At 34.6% G+C, this 20,145-nt stretch overlaps 3 protein-coding genes across 5 annotated transcripts; all 3 read right to left on the minus strand.

The window, feature by feature from the left end:
* On the minus strand, positions 1,111-7,759 carry LOC109721434 (acylamino-acid-releasing enzyme 1). Of its 3 annotated transcripts, none has more exons than XM_020249075.1 (18): positions 7,626-7,759; positions 6,929-7,110; positions 6,486-6,795; positions 6,135-6,356; positions 5,796-6,035; positions 5,552-5,629; positions 5,162-5,300; positions 4,515-4,666; positions 4,348-4,430; positions 3,972-4,090; positions 3,790-3,868; positions 3,080-3,248; positions 2,575-2,635; positions 2,362-2,484; positions 2,070-2,267; positions 1,790-1,858; positions 1,495-1,571; positions 1,111-1,406 (listed from the first exon to the last, which is right to left on the minus strand). In XM_020249075.1, exons 1-18 carry the CDS (start codon positions 7,742-7,744, stop codon positions 1,343-1,345), a joined length of 2,484 nt encoding a protein of 827 aa, XP_020104664.1. In that variant the 5' UTR covers positions 7,745-7,759; the 3' UTR covers positions 1,111-1,342. The 3 variants fall into 3 exon arrangements, with proteins under 3 accessions (XP_020104664.1, XP_020104666.1, XP_020104665.1); XM_020249077.1 differs by having other exon boundaries at positions 6,929-7,081; positions 7,626-7,752; XM_020249076.1 differs by having other exon boundaries at positions 6,929-7,084; positions 7,626-7,752.
* On the minus strand, positions 8,137-10,750 carry LOC109721003 (pentatricopeptide repeat-containing protein At1g08070, chloroplastic-like). The gene has a single exon (XM_020248392.1). It carries the CDS (start codon positions 10,562-10,564, stop codon positions 8,333-8,335), a length of 2,232 nt encoding a protein of 743 aa, XP_020103981.1. The 5' UTR covers positions 10,565-10,750; the 3' UTR covers positions 8,137-8,332.
* LOC109721685 (tryptophan synthase alpha chain-like) lies at positions 11,371-16,090 on the minus strand. Its single transcript, XM_020249419.1, has 9 exons — positions 15,886-16,090; positions 13,588-13,734; positions 13,203-13,280; positions 12,976-13,084; positions 12,195-12,271; positions 11,989-12,066; positions 11,827-11,904; positions 11,633-11,692; positions 11,371-11,545 (listed from the first exon to the last, which is right to left on the minus strand). The coding sequence occupies exons 1-9, from the start codon at positions 16,048-16,050 to the stop codon at positions 11,411-11,413; spliced, it is 927 nt and encodes a 308-aa protein (XP_020105008.1). The 5' UTR covers positions 16,051-16,090; the 3' UTR covers positions 11,371-11,410.

Consider the following 20,145-nt stretch of genomic DNA (forward strand, 5'->3'; position numbering starts at 1 on the left):
TAAAAAATTTAAGATGCCAAAGTACAGAAATTTGTGCTAGTTCAAATAACTTAGTTCACATCATGTATATATATTTAAGTTATATTTTGAATAAACTGTTTAACCTTATTTTAATGAGTTAATTGATACTTTAAACAATGTTTTGCTTATTCTTTTTTCAAATTTTTTGATTTTTTGATTTTTTTAGCTTAACTTGTCGGGATTATATATATATTTTTTAATTGATAAAAACTTATCGCTAAATATAGGTTATTTATAAATTTAAAAGAGTGTTTATAAAATTATAAATAATTTTATAATCAATTAAATACTTTAAGATGGTAATGACAATAGGGGCAAAGTTGGAGTTTTGTTTGTTCTTTATTCAAAATTGATAATAAATTAGTGTAAAGGTTATTTTTGAAAGTTTTTCTCTTTTAAAAGGTTATTTACGATATTTTAATTTTTATAGGGACATTCATGATATTAGACTTATTTGGAAGGGTAGTGATGAAATTTTCCCTAATTAAAATTATGCGTGGATTATATAGGAAATAGAAAAAAACGAGATTATTAGAATTATATATGGATCATTAGAATTTTTATTTGATTATTAAGATTGTATGGATAGATAAAATTATATGAATAAATTATTAAGATTTAAAGGTTGTTAAGATTATATATAATTTGTTAAAATTTTTATATGATTGTTAGGATTATATATGAGATATAAAAAGAACAGTAAATAAGTGAAAAGCGGTGAACGATTCACCGCCTTTAAAAGAAATTCTGACGTGGCGCCAACATGACGAAAGAATGATTAGTTTTCCAAATAAAATTTTGAGAGAGAATTATTTCATAAATTTTAAAATTTTAGAGGGTTGTTTTATAAAAAAATCCTCGTCACAAATTCTTGTCCAAAAAGAGGTCTACACAGGGCTTATTCAGATCAGCAGGTACGCGCGGCTCAAACAAATCCACACCCGAACCGGCAATGCTTTCAATTCGGTTAATTTCTAGTTCAACCGGCCGATTCAAATCGGTCTAACCAGTTTCAAGATTGTAGGTTCATTTTTTATACCACAACAATATACAACCGCACGAGACACTAATATTGTGAACAATTGAAAATTAATTTAATGAAACGGTAAATATTTTATAAATTGATCATGAGAACTTTGGCAACATGCGACCATGGCATAGAGACTACTTATCTTACTGTAGAATTGCCAGTGTTGAGCCTATTCAACTTCCCAGGGAATTTACACCTCTCAAATTATTACAAGCAAACAATGAAACTGGTTTCGATAATAAAGTACAATGAGAATGATCGCCACCAATCGCAATACAACCAAAATGGCTTCTATTTACAGTACTTGTTGAACCAAACACCAATGTTAAGAAAGCTTTCGAAGTCAGATTGCGGCCTGCAGCAGAAGAAGAATAGCGACAGAATTTAGTGAACGAAGATTACCAAAAAAGATCACATATATTGATCAGCAAATAGCAACTAACCTTTCGATGCCGTGGACATCCTCTGGGAATACGATCACTTTGACCTCAACTCCCCTCTCCCTCAGAGCCCTCGCATACTGAATCATGGAAAATAGAAGTTGATAAACAAAACCGTTGATTAATGAAATCATAAGCAGGAGATCAAACTTGTCTTTTCAACTTGGAAATTGATTTACCTAGCTTTGATAGTTAATCTTGTTTCTTTGTACGACTACTACGCACAAAGGGCTGATTCGATTAATTGAAATTTGTATCCATACAAGGAGAAATTATATGCTATTGCCTGATACTGTACCTGTAGACCATTAGAAACAGGAACCCGAAGATCCTGTGCTCCCAGAAGGAAGAGGATAGGTGCTTTAACCTGCACGCGTAGTAAAGATTAGCATGTAAAAGATTGTCCAGGAATTTTATTTCTCATATGATTAAATGATACATCTAGTTCCATAAAAAATGAACAATGATCACATGGATGGCATAGAGCTTTTACACATGGCTCCAAATCGGACTTCAACCCAAATAACCCCAGTTTGTGCTCCGATTTCTCATAGCCATAATGGTAAACAAAACCATACCTTTGAAATGTGCGAAATTGGTGACTTCTCGTAGAAAAGACGAAGATGTTCAGCTGTAGGAGCCTCAGAGAAGTAATTCTTTCCTTCTTTTCCACAAGTCTCAACATAACACCAATCAGGGATATCAGTAGTACCAACCATTAGCGATAGATTACAAACTGGATTTCGAGCAGCTGCGACCACAAACTTATCTGGAGCCTGCAATATAGATTCACAAACCAAAATAAGAAAAATAAGTCCATGGAAAATCAGTGAAGCTTAACATGCAGATGGAGTATCTTTCAAACCAAACCTGGCCAACCAAATGCGTGGTCAAAAAACCTCCATGTGAACCTCCAAGAACAGCCACTTTAGATGAATCAATGAGTCCTTTCTCGACAGCATAGTCTAAAGCTGTAAGTACATCCTGCACATCCTGTATACAAGAAAAAGACAATAGATGCGCAAAATAAAGGCAGATATTAATAACTACCTTAGAGCATGAAAAGAAAGAAAAGGTAAGAACCTGAGATCCAATTTTTCCAGGAAGAGACTGCAGTGCTTCCTCTCCAAAACCCAATGATCCTCTAAAGGAGTCATGCATTAAACAAAACTATAGTGAGAAGAATTTGGCTAGCTTTTTAGACCTTTTCCTAGCTTCAGGCTTCTTTTTCGAATATAATCATGCTATTCTTTATGCTTCAAAGAAATCAAACTTGTTGCACAATATACCAACTTTTCCACACAATCCAGTACTAATAACGTGTTCAACTTTGATAAGTTATTCATACAACTCGACGTCAATCAGGAAACAAACTTTGTAATTTAATGCTGAAAGCCTGTAATGGGCCATAGCATTTATGACCCAAATGCACAGCAAAAGTGGCCAAGCAAGCAGAGTAGAAATGGTTCGAAGTTAAGTTTTCCCATAGAAAAAGATATTCCAGATCAAAACATTGAATTCTGTATCCACCAATAATACATGAGCAACTTATCTAAATCAATAAAAATACATACAAGTAGATGCTTACCTATAATTTACAATAAGCAAGTTGTATCCAAGTGAAGAAAGAAATGCCGACGATTTTAAATAGCTTGTTTCAAAAACTGAATGTGGGCCACCGTGAAGGATCACAATTGTTGGACTACTAGAACTGTCCTTGCATGATACAAAAATAGCCTCAATTGGAGCCTTAGCACCTGCATGATTGTGAATATGGAAATATATTACTAGAAGGTTGATTAGAACTGAAAAAATTATAGGACTACATTAAGCACTTATCATCAAAATCAATTGGCATTGTAATATGTAATTGCATGATAAAAAAACAGTTGTTAGGATTAGTTTCAAAGTTGCATGCTGCACCATATGTTTGGCCCATATTTATGAGGCACTTGTAAAATAATAATTTGGTTTACTATTCCCCCCCCCCAAAAAAATCTAGGTTTGTATGTAAATGAAAGCATAAATCTTTCTCTTTAATAGAGCAACATAAATCACAATGCTGGATATGACTTGAGAATCTAACACGAAAGATCCTAAGAATGTAACTCATTCAATCCAGTGGGGAGAGAGAGAGAGAGAGAGATTCGTTTTGTCCCCTTATGACAAAGGGTCATGCACAAACATATATACATCAGTTAGACAAATAACAGCATAAACACATGGACATGACCTTTCAAAAGCTTCATGCCCCAAGGAAAACAATAAAGCACGTATTAAGTTGTTCCTTTATATTACCTTTTGGAAGGTCAGAAGAAGGATTTCTTACTGGAATCTTCAGAATACTGAATATGCGCTCCGACAGCACAGATCGGACCTGTCCAATAGCAAAATTTCAGTGATATAGTAAAACTGCACAAAATTTGAATAGACATAATATGGGGGAAAAAATGAATAGTTCTTAACAATGTTGAGGCAACCTTCTCAGAGTACTTCAAAAATGGACTTGAAACATCCATCCAAGTCCATGTGTTTTTCTCTGCTTGGGACGAGTGATACCCATACTTGATTTGAGGAGGGTCTATGGGACTGCTGGACACTTGAAAATAAAAGAAAAATCAAATTTGTTAGGGACTTTTACAAATATACCCAGCAAAATCATTTATTTACATATGTACAAGTGATTGAAGGGTGTACATCAAAGTTCAGATTTTGCAGGAATATATGTTAAATTACTCAGATTTTGCAGGAAAATTATATAGAATAATTCCCACACACCCCAAATGTAAATATATATGTAAATGTCTCATTTTATAAACCGAAGCTAACTAGACAGCTTTAGAGGAACAGGATTACCGGCAAGAATATTATCTCCATCAAGTGCAAGAATATTCCATGAGTAATTTGAGTCCTCTGGACTGACTCTTGAAACTTTGCAACTGTAGAAGAAATAACATATTACTAATTTAAATAGAACCACTGAACACCTGACTGAGAGAGGTACAAGAGCAACTGTTGTTTACCTTGAAACATTTACAGATAGTATTACTTGGGTACTTCTCCAAGCAGAAGATAGAACCATTGTGCATCCATCAGAAAGCCAAGGATCAGAGAGGAAGCCTGAACAGTAAAGTCCAGGAAAGCAACCATCCTCGGGAGACATCACAACCGGAACCTGAATTCATTAGGCATCAACTATTGCACAGGATTTATCAAGAAAATTAAGAACTCGAGATGTTGGATATGATAATGTTGGGCATTTCTACATGCATCTCTGCAAAATACCTATTTAAACATGTTACCCAGTAAAATCAGAGTTTTCAGATATCTTCCCCGAAAGTGCAGTTTCTTACAGATATACCCCTATTTTTAGTTGGTGGGTCATCCAATTTATGTGGGCAAGTTGATTTTCTAATTGCAAGGAAGTTTTTAAAGAGGGCATTTTTGCAAGTGTAAGGTATGTGGCATATGGAAAAAAATTTAAGTTTTCCAATGCAATGTAATGATTCAGGTATTACAGCAAGAGTAATATATTTGTACATAGATAATGTTGTTAGGGTAGATTTGTTAATTTCTCTAGTGTTTGAGTTGTCCAGCGAAACCAAAATTGTCAAGACGTCTAAATCATATGGGGCAGTAACTGAGTTTTTAAAAGGAACCGTAAGCATACCACATCAGTAATATTCATGTTCTGCTGTAGCTTCCCATCAGTAGGCCAATCGATCTTATGCAGCGAATTAGTAGCTAAATGCGCCCCACTATCCACAGCACTTTTGGCAGATAGGAATACAAGATATTTTCCATCTGGACTGTCAGATGATCAATCAAATCATTTAGTTAAAGGCGAAGTATATAATATAGGTCAAAATGTTATCTTGTTACACTCTAAGTTTCCTAGCCCACTAGTCCTCTCGACTTTGGAATCCACAAGACCATCAAAATTTCAAGGCTTAGAGATATGAACTCGAGAATATTCAATCATCAACAACTCACCACGAAGTTTCTACTGAGAGTACAGATGAATTCAAGTAGTTAAAAAAAAGGGAGTAATGTATATTACCTAAATACTGGAAAGAAAGCGCTACTTAAGCCATGAGTCAACTTGACTGCAGCTGCAGAGTTGTCTATTGTATCACCACTGCACCATTATAAGAAATCAAAGATATAAAAATGGTAAAAGATAATGAAAAGAGGTTAAACAAAATCTGTACATAGATAAAGTAAATCATAAGTAACAGATCAATAAAGCTGTCAACTACTAATGATATCATGAGAATAGTTTTCAAGACCAACATTATACTCACCTTAATGATACTTTATCAGTATCTGATTTTTTAAAAGGGTTGCAGACTGCAAATAGGGAACATGGCCTATTGTAACAATATTTAATTCCAAGTTTTCTTGGCGTATTTTGGAAACCATTCTCGGAGGACCAGCCAACAAAAACCAAGTAATTAAGGCATCCATTTGAAGATGATGGAGCCCAAATGACTTGTCCAACACTTATTGATCTTGAAACGCCTTCAGCAACTCGTACCTCCCCACTGTAGGCACATGAAAGAGTGAAAGCTTTAAGTTTTAGCACTCATCAGACGGCTTATTAAATAATTTTTACACATAAACAGAGGACAAGGCAAAGACACCTAGCAGTATCGACAACAAACAATGAAGGCTTCCTTTTTTTGGAGTAGGTTTCGCCCCAGTCCTCTTCCCAATCCCCTCGACCTTTCCAGCTACCGCAGTCCTTCTCAGAAGAACCTTCCTTCTTGTATCCTCCATTTTCGAAAACAGGCGTTGGTTGAGGTGGCTCCTCAGCAACATATGCTATTAGAGTTTCGTCATGGTTCCATGAAATTCCCTCAAACCTATAGAAAAGATAGAAAAGAGTAGAAGACACAACGTAATGCCTTAGGCAAATAAAGTATGTGGTAACTAGTAACTAGTAGAACAATGAAGCGCATTATTCCCTTAAAGATCTATGCACAGGGATTTACCATCCATCTACATATAATGATCCATGGATAGATTGTGGAATATGTATTTCCCTCTCTAAGTAAGACGGCCCCCATATTTCAAGCTTGGTAGGGGCATCGTTCTCAGCATTCCGCACAACTAGAAGCTTTGTGCCTGACGGCGACGGAACTACTGCAGATGTTCCAGTCATTTCAATAGGAAAGGGAGACCACTCGAAGTCTACAGAATCTTTACTAGGTTTCGAAATATGAGAAGACAGAACAAACTTCTTCCTTTTATTAGCAAAGAGGTTCGATTGGCTAATAGAAAACATCGCCCTGGAATTATTTGCTGCAATCAAACATTCGAACGGGTGAAATAGCTGAATTAGATGTACAAGGACATGGATGAGCTAGAAGAATGAAGGATCATAAGATCTCGAAACAATAACACAGTAGTAATAGCAAAGGTCAAATTTTGATACCTTTGTCAGACGTAAAAACCCACGCCTTGTCGATACTGGGCATATTAGTAAATTCTTGCAGCAATTTCGATTGAGAGGCGTACTCTTCAGACGTCGCTTCATCGATTGCAACAGGCTTTTCTTTCTCTAACACAGATTCAGAGGCTTGCATACCTGCTGAGAGGGATGATATCCAGCGAATGCTAAGGAATGAGAAAAAACAACTCTGTGTAAGGAGAAGCTTAGCTCGAAAAGGAGATCCAAATCATTAACTAAGGAAGAAAGGAAACCTTTTGGGCTATTATTTTACTAATATCAGTTGTTCCTTTTGCTTATTTTGTTCATCTGGGACAAAGTTGGACACCTAATTATGTTGTCATCTTCCTCTTTAGTCCACTTAAAGATTATATTTTGACTGGTTGCATGAACCTAAACTATGCATGAACCTTAACTTTTTGACAACAATAACACCCAAAGAGAGTTGATTAAGTCAAACAAACCACAGAAAAGAGGAAGGAACTACAATACACAACTAGAGTTACTAAAATTACAACTACTACATAGATAAATGCACCAAAAAAATACAAAAAATAAACACAAAAAAACACTCCAAATCTCTAAATTTTTGATACAAAAACAAATAGCGATACCAGGGAACTAATTAATTCGACATGGATTGAGAAGGTGAGAAGGGGAAAGAAGAGTGAGATCATCTTACCTGCGTGAGTGGAGTAATCTAATGAGAGGAGGAGACGAAGCGATTGAGAATAAGGGACGAGGGAATGCGTGAGGGAGAGGGAGGCCGCACAGAACCGAAGAAGCGGTCGCATAAGCCATGGCTCTGCTTCCAATCTCGAGTATATACGGCATTTGGAGCGTGATTGGTGCGTCCCCACAGACGCAGATAGGGCTTATAATGGGCCGTATCTAGGCCTAAGGCATAATTGTGGCCCAGTTAATCTAAATAGTAGGCCGGGCCCTATTTGTTATTAGGGGAATTTGCAAATATTTCAAAAAGATGTTTTCTAAGGCAAACGAAACGATCGCTTTCAAAAAGAAAATTTCAAATTCAAACTGAAAACGAAAATTTCAATTTTGATAGTCTCAATTAACAGAGAAGGATAAATTTCTAAACTTTCAGAATTTGAAGGGTAGATACATAACTTACAATACTTTGTAGGTTTAAATAGAACGCAATGTTTATTGCACCATATCGAATGCTATCAAGATCAATACAAAGAAGCATGTTTATTGCACCATATCAAATGCTATCAAGATCAATACAAAGAAGCACTTTAAATTAGCTTCCATATATAATTTTGAAACAAATATTACAGAGAAGTTTCTAAATGAACTCAATAGGGTTACATGGATCAAAAGGGGGGAAAAATTTCCATCCAAGGATTAGCATTTTGCGTGTCTAAGCTACCAAAAATCATTACAAGAACAGCGCCCGTCTCGAAAATGGTGGAACCGACTCCGATCTCTGACCACAATCTCCCGGTTCCAAATTTTGGATATCAACTTGATTGCGGAGTGGCAATCTTCGCATACCCTCAAGTTCTTGATGACGTGAATAGGCAAATTAGGCGGTAAGCTGATGAGCCCGTAAGCAATAGCCATCTTCTCACTGTGAGCAAACAATGCCTGCTCCTTTTCCTCGTCATCTAAATCCACTGAGATTTGTTGAATTATCGGCAAGTATCCCGCTAGCTTCAATCTCTTAGCAATCTCATTCAACATCTTTTGAACTTCGGTAATTTGTAGGTGTGATTGATCGCCAGCAACAAATTTATGTACTTGGCCTGCCACTGTAATGGAACTATAACCTGCAGTTTTTCTCACACCTCTCTCTTCCATTAATTTCCGTATCTTAGAAGCATCAGCCCACCTTCTCGAATCTACATATATATTATACAACTGTACATATACCGCATCTTCATTAGGCTCCAGCTTAAGGAGGTTTTCTGCAGCCTTCTCAGCTAGTTCCATATCCTTGTACACTCTACAGGCACTTAACATGGAGGCCCATATTACCGCATTAGGTTCTACCGGCATGGTTTCTATTAGACCAATTGCCTCTTTCAAATGCCCACTGCGACCGAGTAAGTCTATTATACACCCATAATGCTCGATCTCAGGCTCCAATTTATACAAAGATCTCATCTCTTCAAAATACGACCGACCCTCCTTTAATAAGCCAGAATGGCTGCACGCAGTCAAAACACTAAGGTAGGCAACCGAATTGGGTCTGATCCCCTCTTTCTTCATCAAATCAAAATACTCCAATGCAAGTTTTCCCATTCCATTCAGTGCGAGGCCTGCAATGGTCGCACCCCAAGTTCGCACATCCCTTTCCTCCATCCTTTGAAAAACAAGCATTGCTTGTTCTGTGTTCCCGCACTTCATATACATGTCTACCAATGCGGTGCCAAGATAAACATCCCACTGCACTAACTTCTCCTCAATGCAAGCATGTAAAGCCTTGCCTTGATCTAATGCACCCAAGCTTGCACAAGCGGTGAGCAAGCCTACTATCGTGAAATTATCAGGCCGTAAACCAGATTCGCGCAGCTTAGCGAACAAGAGCAGCGCATCCTTAAGCCTACCAGTATGAATATACCCAGTGATCATCGAGTTGAATGAGATGACATCGCAAACGCCCATTTGATCAAAGAGAGATCGAGCTCTATCTATGTCACCGATTTTGCAGTATCCATCAATCATGGCATTCCAAGCCTGAAGAACCTTGCGGCCCATTGAATCAAAGCATTCTTGAGCACAGTTGACATCCCCACATTTTGAGTACATGTCGATAAGAGCGACTACAAGATTGTTATTGATAATGATACCTTCCTTTTGGATAAAAGAGTGAATCCATTTTCCTAATTCTAAATCCTTCAACTGAGCACACGCCGATAGCACCACGACGACTGTAACAGTATCTGCTTTTACATTATCAGACAACATCTTCGTAAAAAGCTCAATAGCTTCTTCAGCCCTATCGGCCTGAGCATAGCCCGCAATCAAGCTGGTCCACGAAACCACATTTCTCACTGGAGTTTCATCGAACAACTTGCGGGCATCGTTCAAAAACCCCAATTTGGCCATTCCACTGATCATCGTCGTCCACGAGACCACATCTCTTCTACTAATCCTCTGAAAAGCTCTTCTCGCATCACCAACCCGCCCCAATTCCATATACATGTGGATCAAAGAGCTCACCGCATAAGCATCGGACTCCGGAAACAGCTTAACGAACAAACCGTGCACCATACGCCCTTCAAAAGCCGACGAAGAGACACCGCACGATTTGAATAAGAATTGAAACGTATACGAATCAGGGGCTATACCTCTTCGATGCATTTGGTCGTACAAGCGAATGGATTCTCTGGGAGCGCCATTGCGAGAGCACGCGCGAATGACGGTGTTCCATAGAAAGGTGCAAGGGGAGGGGATTTGGGCGAATAATTGTAGGGCGTAGGAAAGATTGGGTGGTTGTAGGGAGTCGACGATGGATTTGAAGAGATGGGTTGTTGCGGGAGGGGAGAGGAGAGAGCCCGAGACCACCATTAGCGCGTGCAGTTGTGTGGATTGCTTGAGAGAGGAGGGGGTTAGCCATGGGAGGAGCTTGGAGAGCGTGGGAGAGGAGAGCATTCAACGGGGTGAAGAGCTGTTTCGCTTCTCTTCGAAATCGATACCTCGATCTGGGGAAGGACATAGAAACACTTCGCAAGCTAAAGTCGGTGACGTAGAACCACAAATTGGCGGATTCGACTCAAGTCGGTACCGAAACACTAAAACCGCCGGTTTCACATGATCCCGGTACCGCGGAACTTAACCATGGAATGCATCTTTGACGTGTACGTAGACAAGCTCTTCATTAATTATGTTTTATAATGTATCTTGTCCAATTCAAGGTTAATCTGAGTTATTCAACTATTTCGTATGATCCTCTATTTACACTTGATTAGTCAATTAGTTGTGCTAAGCGCCTTCAATTGTAATAAGAATTGCGCTCTTTGGTTCATTTATAAATTATAAGAATATTCTTAAATGGTCTTCAAAGAACTCTACCCTTTTTCGCCCGCAACAATGCTGGAGAACAACTTTAGTCAGTATATAGCTACATTGCTCATATGAGATGATCTGTATTGTGCAATAATAACAGTGTTCCATGTGAAGGATTGAACAACTAGTTGACACCAAGCCCCGCAGATAGTATACATATTATTTTTTTTGATTAAACAAGGGTATATCCTATTTTAACAAAGTCAGAACAGAGTGTACAGGAGCAGTCTAGTAAAGCGAAAAAACAGAACGGCAAGAACAGCATGGGTTGATCGCAATCAAGATCTAGGAGCAGGAACCCAGAAACAAAAAAACCAAAAACCAAAATCAAAAACAAAAAAAAAAGCCCCAAAAAACGCACACTCCTAGATGTTGTCCGTGTCCCCGCTTTCCATGGGTCTAGTATACATATTATTTTTCACTAACAATTAATTAAGGTAATGCGGCCTTCAAGGAGCTTACAAAGGTCTCCACATTCTTTAGTATCTCATTAGAGGATTTGCCTTCACCGATAAGGCGCACGATGGCACTGCCCACGATTACACCATCAGCTCCCCAACTTGCCACCTTCAATATAACCTTAGTTTATACATTGAGTAAAAAAAATTCTAACGCGCAGCTGATTAATACGTTCTGTGAATTTAAATGACCAACCTTTTTGACGTGCTCCGGATTGGATATGCCAAAGCCAACGGCAACAGGATTTGCTGTAATCTGCAGGAAATGGAAATAAGTAATACATGCATCATAATCATCAGTCGTACAGATATCTTTTTTATCTTTTTTTTTGGTGTTTTTTTTTTAAAAATTAATCTTTCACAACTCTTCCATTAAGGAAACATACATACCCCTTTTATTTCCTTTAGAAGAAGCTCTACTTGTGGATTTACAGTTGCGCGATCACCCGTTACTCCGACAGAGCTCACCTATTTTAAGCAAATCAAGATTAGTTGCATAGTGTAACACTATAACAAATTCTGAAGAGAACAAAGTTATATTAAAAAACTTACAAGATACACGAAACCTTGGGAAGCATCAACAATGGCTTCCATTTGACGCCTCGGAGTGACAGGTGTAGTAAGTAGTACCTACAATGCGAAAAAGGAATTACTCCTCAGTTTCAGCATAGGAAATAGTCAAATACTATCTTAAATTTATTGTTTCTGATTTTATTCTTACAGTTCAGAAAAGGAAAACATATTAATCTAAAGCATACCAGTTGGACTTCATTTTCTGCGGCAGCTTGTTTCAACCTTGCATTGTCATCAAAGGAAAGATCTGGGACCAAAAGGCCTGCAAATAGTTGCATCTTATTTGCCGAATTTGCGAGCATAAACTTGGAGAGCAGCAAATACTAATTTAGAGATTGTTGACTCTTAATAGCTGGAAACGTTTTAGCCATAAGACATGCTTCTGATAACTTAAAATTCGTGGAAAAAAAAAATTCTGATCTTAGGCACATGAATACAAATGCATCTTATTTGCGGAGTTTGTTATTAAACTAAACACTCAAAAGAGTGTAATCAATGCTAAGGGAAAACTTCTCAGTATGGAAGGATCGGACGCAACCGACGACATCACGGGCGACGTCCGACGTCTTTGGGCCGGAACTACTGAAATCCCAGTGGACTCGTTGAGAACACAAGGCTTGACCCTCCTAGCTGAGATCTAGTGGGTGGTTTGGACGGATAGAAATAACTCTGTTTTTCGAGAAAAGTCCGCCAGCGCTATCCGGTCCCTAGAACGTGTTAAACTACTGGTCAGCAATTGGACCACTATGCTCTGACATCCCACTTGTACATCTTTCCCTCTTTCTTCTCTTACTTTACCTCTTCTTTTTGCCTTTTATTTTGTACCTTTTAGACGGTTCCTCGGAGGCCTAAGCTGCTCCAACTTGCATGCTCAGTTCATTTAACTTAATGAATAAAGCAGGTAGCTTACTATCTATTTCTCAAAAAAAAAAAAAAAAAAAAAAAACTAAGGGAAAAGAAAATTACCATGTATACCAGCATCTTTTATGGCAGAAAGAGAACTTTCAATGCCATATTCAAATACAGGAGTATGATATGAAAATAGCACTATTGGACAAGATAAATGAGGAACCACCTGCAACGGTGTGACAATTACGAAGATAAAATTATTGAAGTTTCATATACTTTGAAGAGAAATATATGAGTTATGTAAAACTGTTTTTCACGACTTTAATTATTTTCCAAATCTTTACCTCCTTTAGCATGGAAAGAATTGCGTCCAGTGTGATTCCATTCGAAAGAGCTTTATTGTAAAAGTTACATGAAAAATACTTTACTATCAAAAATTTCGACTATCTAATTTTTTTGTGTGTCGGATATATAAATTATTATATTTAAAAAAAAAAAAAAAAGAATAGTGCACTCAAATAGAAAATATAAGTGTTACACGAATTTCTTCTCTCATTTTATAAAATTACTAGGATTTTTCTGGAAGTATGTGAGTTTTAGTGCATGTACGATATAGATTACAAAATAAGTGGTTAAAAATTGTTTTTCTTTTCTTTGAAGCTGAAGCAAGATATTAAAGATTTGTCGTAAGGGAACGAAATTAAAAAATAAAAGATCAAAAAAAGAGACCTTGATCACAGGACCATCTAATGGGGCATCAAAGAAGGGGACACCCAATTCAATCACATCGGCGCCACAGCGATCGAGAAGCTGCAAAATTTTTGAAGTCGTGGCCAAATCCGGATCTCCAGCAGTTACATAAGGTATCAAAGCAGCCTAAAATTATAAATTTGGCAATGATTATTACTCAATAATAATGTCAAAATGAATAAAACAGTGTATAACTTGGTTCAAAAATCTAAGGCCCGAGGCTTTAAAAGTAACAGCAAAAGAAAAATAATGTTAAAAAAATTATAAATTTGGATCCTAGATGCTCGAAATAGATTAATTTGTGTTTAATAGCGGTAACCATTAATTTATTCATATTTCATCGTCAAAGCAAAATAAAATTATAAAGACCTCTATACTTTCAAAAGCACTCAACTCAACTCAAATTAATTCAGTTAGATTATTATACATGCAGAAAATCTCTTTTTTAGTTGAAAAAAAAGTATTTTTCGGATCCTCGTAAAACAGCTCGGAAAAGTATTTTTCGGTTGAAAAATTAATTTCCCATTGTTTGGTTGTCTGTAAAAAATTTGTTTAGAAAATTTATTTTACAAATTTTCAAAAAACGAGCCCTTTTCGTTTTCCACTAGCGTCAGGCGGAAAACGAAAACCTCCCGCGTTGAAAATTGCGGCGCACGAGTTATTAGCACACGTCCACGAGGTGAACTTTCCCTCGTGGACGCGTGAGAGAGAGCCCACGAGGGACCGGACCCGTGGACTCTTCTCTCATTCATTATGTGTGTGTTAATATATATATATATATATATATATATATAATATATATATATATATATATATATTAATATATATATATATATATAATATTTTATTTTTATATAAATATATTACTATATAATATTATATTCTAATATTATTTATAAATATATAGTGAATTTTTTATAGTACTAAATATAATATACTATTATGTATTATATATACTTATTGTATTATATATTCTAAATTTATTTACTTATAAAAACCTATAATAATAATATATATAGTATAATAATTATTGTATATCAATAATATATAATATATTATAATAATAAAGGAATATATAATAGTTTCTATGTGCTTTTCAATCCTTTTTCGATCATTATATATTATATATATATATATATATATAATATAAATATATATATATATATATATATATATATATATATATATATATATATATATATATTAGTTATAAATATATATTATTTTTTATATATCATTTATTTTTATATAGAAATATTATTATATAATATTTTATTTCTAAATTTGTAATTATTTATTAATATTTTTAAATATATAACTCTTATATATTATGTAATATATTTATTATAATTTTAAATATATTTAATCTATATATAAAAATTATAATAATAATATATAGTATATTAATTATTATATAATAATAATATATATAATAAAAAATATATTAAACCGGTTTTTATCTATTTTTCTTTCCCTTTCAACCAAACAACCATTATAGAAAACCATTTTTCTCTTTCTACAAACCAAACACTAAACTACGTAAAAAAAATTTTCCACCGAAAATTTGTTTCCACCGAAATTTTTTTTTTCCAATTTTACGTCGAACCAAACAGCCCCTAAGAGCATGTTTGGTTGGTTGTAAAAGTAGCTTGAAAACACTTTTCAGCTTGAAAAAAAAATTTTCCATCTGTTTGATTTGATGTAATTTTTTTTTTTTCTGTAAAATAATTTTACAGATTCTGGCAAAATACGCGGCGTACGAGTGCAGCCGTGGAATTTTCACGGGGTCCACGAGTGAGCATGCTCACTCGTGGACCGCGTGAGTTGCCAAACGCAAGGAGCCTACACCGCTCCTTGTTATATAATACATGTGTATAATTTAATAAAATACTAAATATACATTATATATTCTAATATAATAACAGTAAAATTTATTGCATAAAAATTAAATATATTTCTTAGTGACATATTATTTTATTTATAATAAATTATAATGTTGTAATAATGTGTAAATTTAAATAAATATCAAATTATATACATCTAATTTTTTAAATAACTAAATAATAAGAGAAAAATATAAAATACGTTTTTTATTTAATTTTTCTACAAACCAAATAAGTAAGTCCGAAAATTGTTTTTCTTTTCCTACAAACCAAATACTAAATAACGTAAAATTTTTTTTCCACTAAAAATTTTTTTTTACTGAAAATTTTTTTTCGCAGTTTTACGTCAAACCAAACGGCCCCTAAAGTGGGGAGACAAATTAAGCATGCTTACTTTTCCTTGCTTTTTAAGCTCGGAGAAAGTCTCCGAAATACCCCGCGAATGAAACTTTGAATCAAAGCCTGTGCTCTGAGCCAATATTGTTGGTTTTAAGGCCAAGTGAGGAAGAGATTTGGTGTAGTATTTTGCATGGGAAAGGGAGAAGGAGCTTAAAGCCATGGATAATAATCTAGTACAAATAATTCTACGTACGAAGATCCGAAATTAAAACCGAGGCTCCATCTCCCACCTCTTAGCCCGTGCCAATTTATAGAAGCCTTGCATAAAAAGATACTGATGTCACACTGGAGAAGGACATGCCCTTGCAGTCCGAGGACACCTTGTGCACATGATAAACATGTTGCGCAAATGCGACTGAGTTATCAACCTCAGCTGGTCCTGCTGATTAGCACCTAATGATGGTGCCACCACATGAAAAGACCAGGCAAAAATAACGTGGCGCTAAATTTTGTTGCTATCATATAGTTACTTATTGTGGTGATAAAAAAATAGCCACCGATTAGTTAACTAAAAGTGGCGACTAATTTCGCTACTAAATGATTATTTTATTGCCATTTTTTGGTTATCTAGTAGCGATAAGAAATTAAAATGGCCACTTATTAATTAACTTAAAGTGACGATGCCATTAAATGATTATTTTACTGTCACTAAATGGTTATTTGTAATAATGATAAAAAAATATTGCCACTAATTAATTAACTTAAAGTGATAATATTATTTTTGCCACTAAATAACTATTTTATCGCCATTATTTGATTACTTACAGTGGCGATAAAAAAAAATTACCATCAATTAATTAACTTTAAGTGACATGCAATACTCCTTTCGCCACTAAATAACTATGTTTTGGCCACTTTTTGGTTATATATAGTGGCGATAAAAAATTACCACCTATTTTTCGATTGCTTTTGCACGATTTTATTTGATTGAAGTCGATTTTAGCAGATGATTTATTGTGAATTAGGCTTTAAGCATATAATTTGTTGTTCCCTGAAGAGATAATTGTTGTTCTGTGAGCTAATTGTTTTGGGATAAGCATCAGTAAGCATGTAACTATGGTGCAAGTTCGAATCGAATTTAAGATTCCTCATTTAACTTCTATGCGTATTTCTAATTTATTATCAATTTGTACTTTCGCACTTCAAAAACCCCCTAAGTGATTTCGCACTTTCTCATTTTAGTACATTGTGGTTTAAAGTGTATCAATTTGCCCCATGTGATTTCATTTTTCTCTTTTTATTATTAATTTTATTATTATATTTTTCTTAAATCAGTGATAAAGTTAAAATTAAAAGGTACTAAAGTAAATATTCGATAAATCTATGTAGGTATCTGAAGTTTTTTGTATATAATTTAACGAAATATTGAAAAAAAACTGCCGAAAAGATAAAAACAAAACCACATGAGAGTTTTCTCACACAAAAAAAAAAAAAAAAAAAAAAAACCTACAGGGGAGCAAATTGATACATTTTAAACCATATGGTACTAAAGTGAGAAAGTATGAAACCACAGGGAGGTTTTGAAGTTTTCCCTAAAATTTGCTTTGAATATATTAAACCTAAAAGGAATGTAAGTCTCATCTTTACTAGTCTCAGGTACATAGTCTCATCTTTATTAACTATATTTACGTACCATACATCAAACAAAAATTTTAGCAAAATGCTAATTATTTTTTTTAGAAAAAAATAGCACGCTACCTGTTTCATTTATTAGAAAGATGAACTTGACTATAAAGATGATGAGGCACTCAGGGCCTCAAGAAAATCGCGTCAGTCAACTTAAAAAAAAAGAAAAAAAGAAAAAAAAAGAAGACGTTACTTGAATCTAGTACGGTAGGAGGAGTTCCCAATATTTTAACAACTGTGTAAACTTGTGGACAACCTGCACCGGATCTAACTAGATATTTTTAAAGATCAAGTCGTTCCTAACCATCCTGCAAAATGCTAATTGTTGCTACGGTGATTGATTGATATAACCAATAAAACGTCGTTCAATAGTTTTTTTCTTTTTAGAGGTAAACGTCGTTCAATAGTTACATGCATGTATCACATGTTTGAAATTAGAGTGTTGCTATTTACATGTATCAACGTATTTGAAAATAGAGTGTTGTTACTGGCCGTCTCTAGCGAAAGTGACATAAGAGCTTGATAGTTGGTATTCAAGACCCAAGTTTGAATTCTAATTGATTCATAATTCTAACTAAGTTTATTTCTAATTGAAATAAACAAAACAAATAACATACTACCTTTCTCTCAAAAAAAAAAAATATATATAGAGTGTTGTTATTTGTGCACCTCAAATAAAGGTGTATACCCTGCACTGTTTCATTTAAAAGTTAAAAATTATTTTTTATCTTGTCAGTTTTTTATAATATTTATTTAAAAAAAAAAAACTCTAGAACAAGCCAATATAAAATCTACACTTGAAGAGATTGCTCACCTATATTGTACACTTTTCCTATTTGCTTGGGGGAAGATAAAGTCAAAAAAAAAAAAATCCTAAATTGCATTAATAATTCTCAAACTAAGCGATATTTTAGTTTTCAAACTACAAAACAAAATTCCCAGTTATTATTGTATATTACAAAAACTGTGATTGATAAAACTACAACTATTAAAACACCACGTCATCGCCACATAAGCATTAATAAATTATCATTCAATAAATTTAATTAGATTATATAATCTTGTTGTAATATTTTATAAAATTTAAATAAAAATTTTGAAAAATAAAAAATTGAGAATTTAAATATCATCTGCATCGTAATTTAAGAACTATCGGTACAATTTAACTAAAAAATGATAATATAGCTTTTAATCTTTAGAACATTATTATACTTATAAATTATCAGTACTATTAAAGTGTATATATATATATATATATATATATATATATATATATATATATATATATAGAGAGAGACTACTATGCTATCGGAAGCACGGAGCCTTCCGTGCTTCCAGCTCGTTTTCGATGTTGCGACTTTCGAATCGTCGATCGGCTCCGTTAAACTTGATCTAGAGTATTTGAAGTACCTAGAAAATAAATTTTATGATTTTACGATATCATTTGCCTAGTGAACGAAGGGGCTCAAAATCAACGGCTGAAAATAAAAATCTTACAAAATGTAATAATATGACATTAAAATTTTAAATCAAAGATATTGATCTTGTTTTATATAGTATAAAGAATTTTCTATCAAAATTTCACGTGATTTGGATATTTCTACACCGTTAAACTTGCAAACGGCTCACTACGGCCATTGAAATTTGTTGATTTTGAGCCCATTCGATCACTAGGCAAATGATATCGAAAAATAATAAAATTTATTTTCTAGGTACTTCAAATACTCTAGATCAAGTTTAACGGAGCCGATCGACGATTCGAAAGTCGCAACATCGAAAACGAGCTGGAAGCACGGAAGGCTCCGTGCTTCCGATAGCATAGTAGCCTCACTATATAGATATATATATATAGAGTGAGGCTACTATGCTATCGGAAGCATAGAGCCTTCCGTGCTTCCAGCTCATTTTTGATGTTGCGACTTTCGAATCGTCGATCGGCTCCGTTAAATTTGATCTAGAGTATTTGAAGCATCTAGAAAATAAATTATACGATTTTTCGATATTATTTGCCGAGCAAACGAAGAGGCTCAAAATGAACAGCTGAAAATAAAAATCTTACAAAACGTGATAATATGACATTAAAATTTTATATCAAAGATATTGATCTTGTTTTAGTATAAAGAATTTTCTATCAAAATTTCACGTGATTTGGATATTTCTACACCGTTAAACTTGCAAACGGCTCAGTACGGCCATTGAAATTTGTTGATTTTGAGCACATTCGATCATTAGGCAAATGATATCGTAAAATTATAAAATTTATTTTCTAAGTACTTCATATACTCTAGATCAAGTTTAACAGAGCCAATCGACGATTCGAAAGTCGCAACATCGAAAACGAGCTGGAAGCATAGAAGGCTCCGTGCTTCCAATAGAATAGTAGCCTCACTATATATATATGAGTAGGGCTAGAATACTTGTAAAAGTATCATGGAGGTGATACTTGTGTGTTTTTAGCCTTTGGATAGAGAGATGTGAGGTTGAGATGATGGAGGTAGGTAGTGGTAGGTGGTGGTAGGTGGAATAGTGTTTAATCCAAGGGCTATTAATAATCAAAAAGTAGATCAAATGGCTTAAAACCTAATAGCACCATGATGGTGATACTTGTAAAAGTATCATAGCTCAACTC

Source organism: Ananas comosus, linkage group 15 (assembly GCF_001540865.1).
Source record: "Ananas comosus cultivar F153 linkage group 15, ASM154086v1, whole genome shotgun sequence".
Taxonomy (NCBI): Eukaryota; Viridiplantae; Streptophyta; class Magnoliopsida; order Poales; family Bromeliaceae; genus Ananas; species Ananas comosus.

What these genes read in the sequence shown, in the direction of transcription:
- LOC109721434 (XM_020249075.1), bottom strand. Translation starts at nt 7,744, where the DNA reads ATGGCTTATGCGACCGCTTCTTCGGTTCTGTGCGGCCTCCCTCTCCCT. An exon ending in CTATCTGTAAATGTTTCAAG is followed by an intron (nt 4,431 to 4,514) that starts GTAAACAACAGT and finishes TTTCTTCTACAG; the next exon opens with TTGCAAAGTTTCAAGAGTCA. An exon ending in TTCTTCTGACCTTCCAAAAG is followed by an intron (nt 3,249 to 3,789) that starts GTAATATAAAGG and finishes ACAATCATGCAG; the next exon opens with GTGCTAAGGCTCCAATTGAG.
- LOC109721003 (XM_020248392.1), bottom strand. Translation starts at nt 10,564, where the DNA reads ATGCTCTCCTCTCCCACGCTCTCCAAGCTCCTCCCATGGCTAACCCCC.
- LOC109721685 (XM_020249419.1), bottom strand. Translation starts at nt 16,050, where the DNA reads ATGGCTTTAAGCTCCTTCTCCCTTTCCCATGCAAAATACTACACCAAA. An exon ending in TAGATGGTCCTGTGATCAAG is followed by an intron (nt 13,281 to 13,587) that starts GTCTCTTTTTTT and finishes TTGATAGTAAAG; the next exon opens with TATTTTTCATGTAACTTTTA. An exon ending in TTCTTTCCATGCTAAAGGAG is followed by an intron (nt 13,085 to 13,202) that starts GTAAAGATTTGG and finishes ACACCGTTGCAG; the next exon opens with GTGGTTCCTCATTTATCTTG.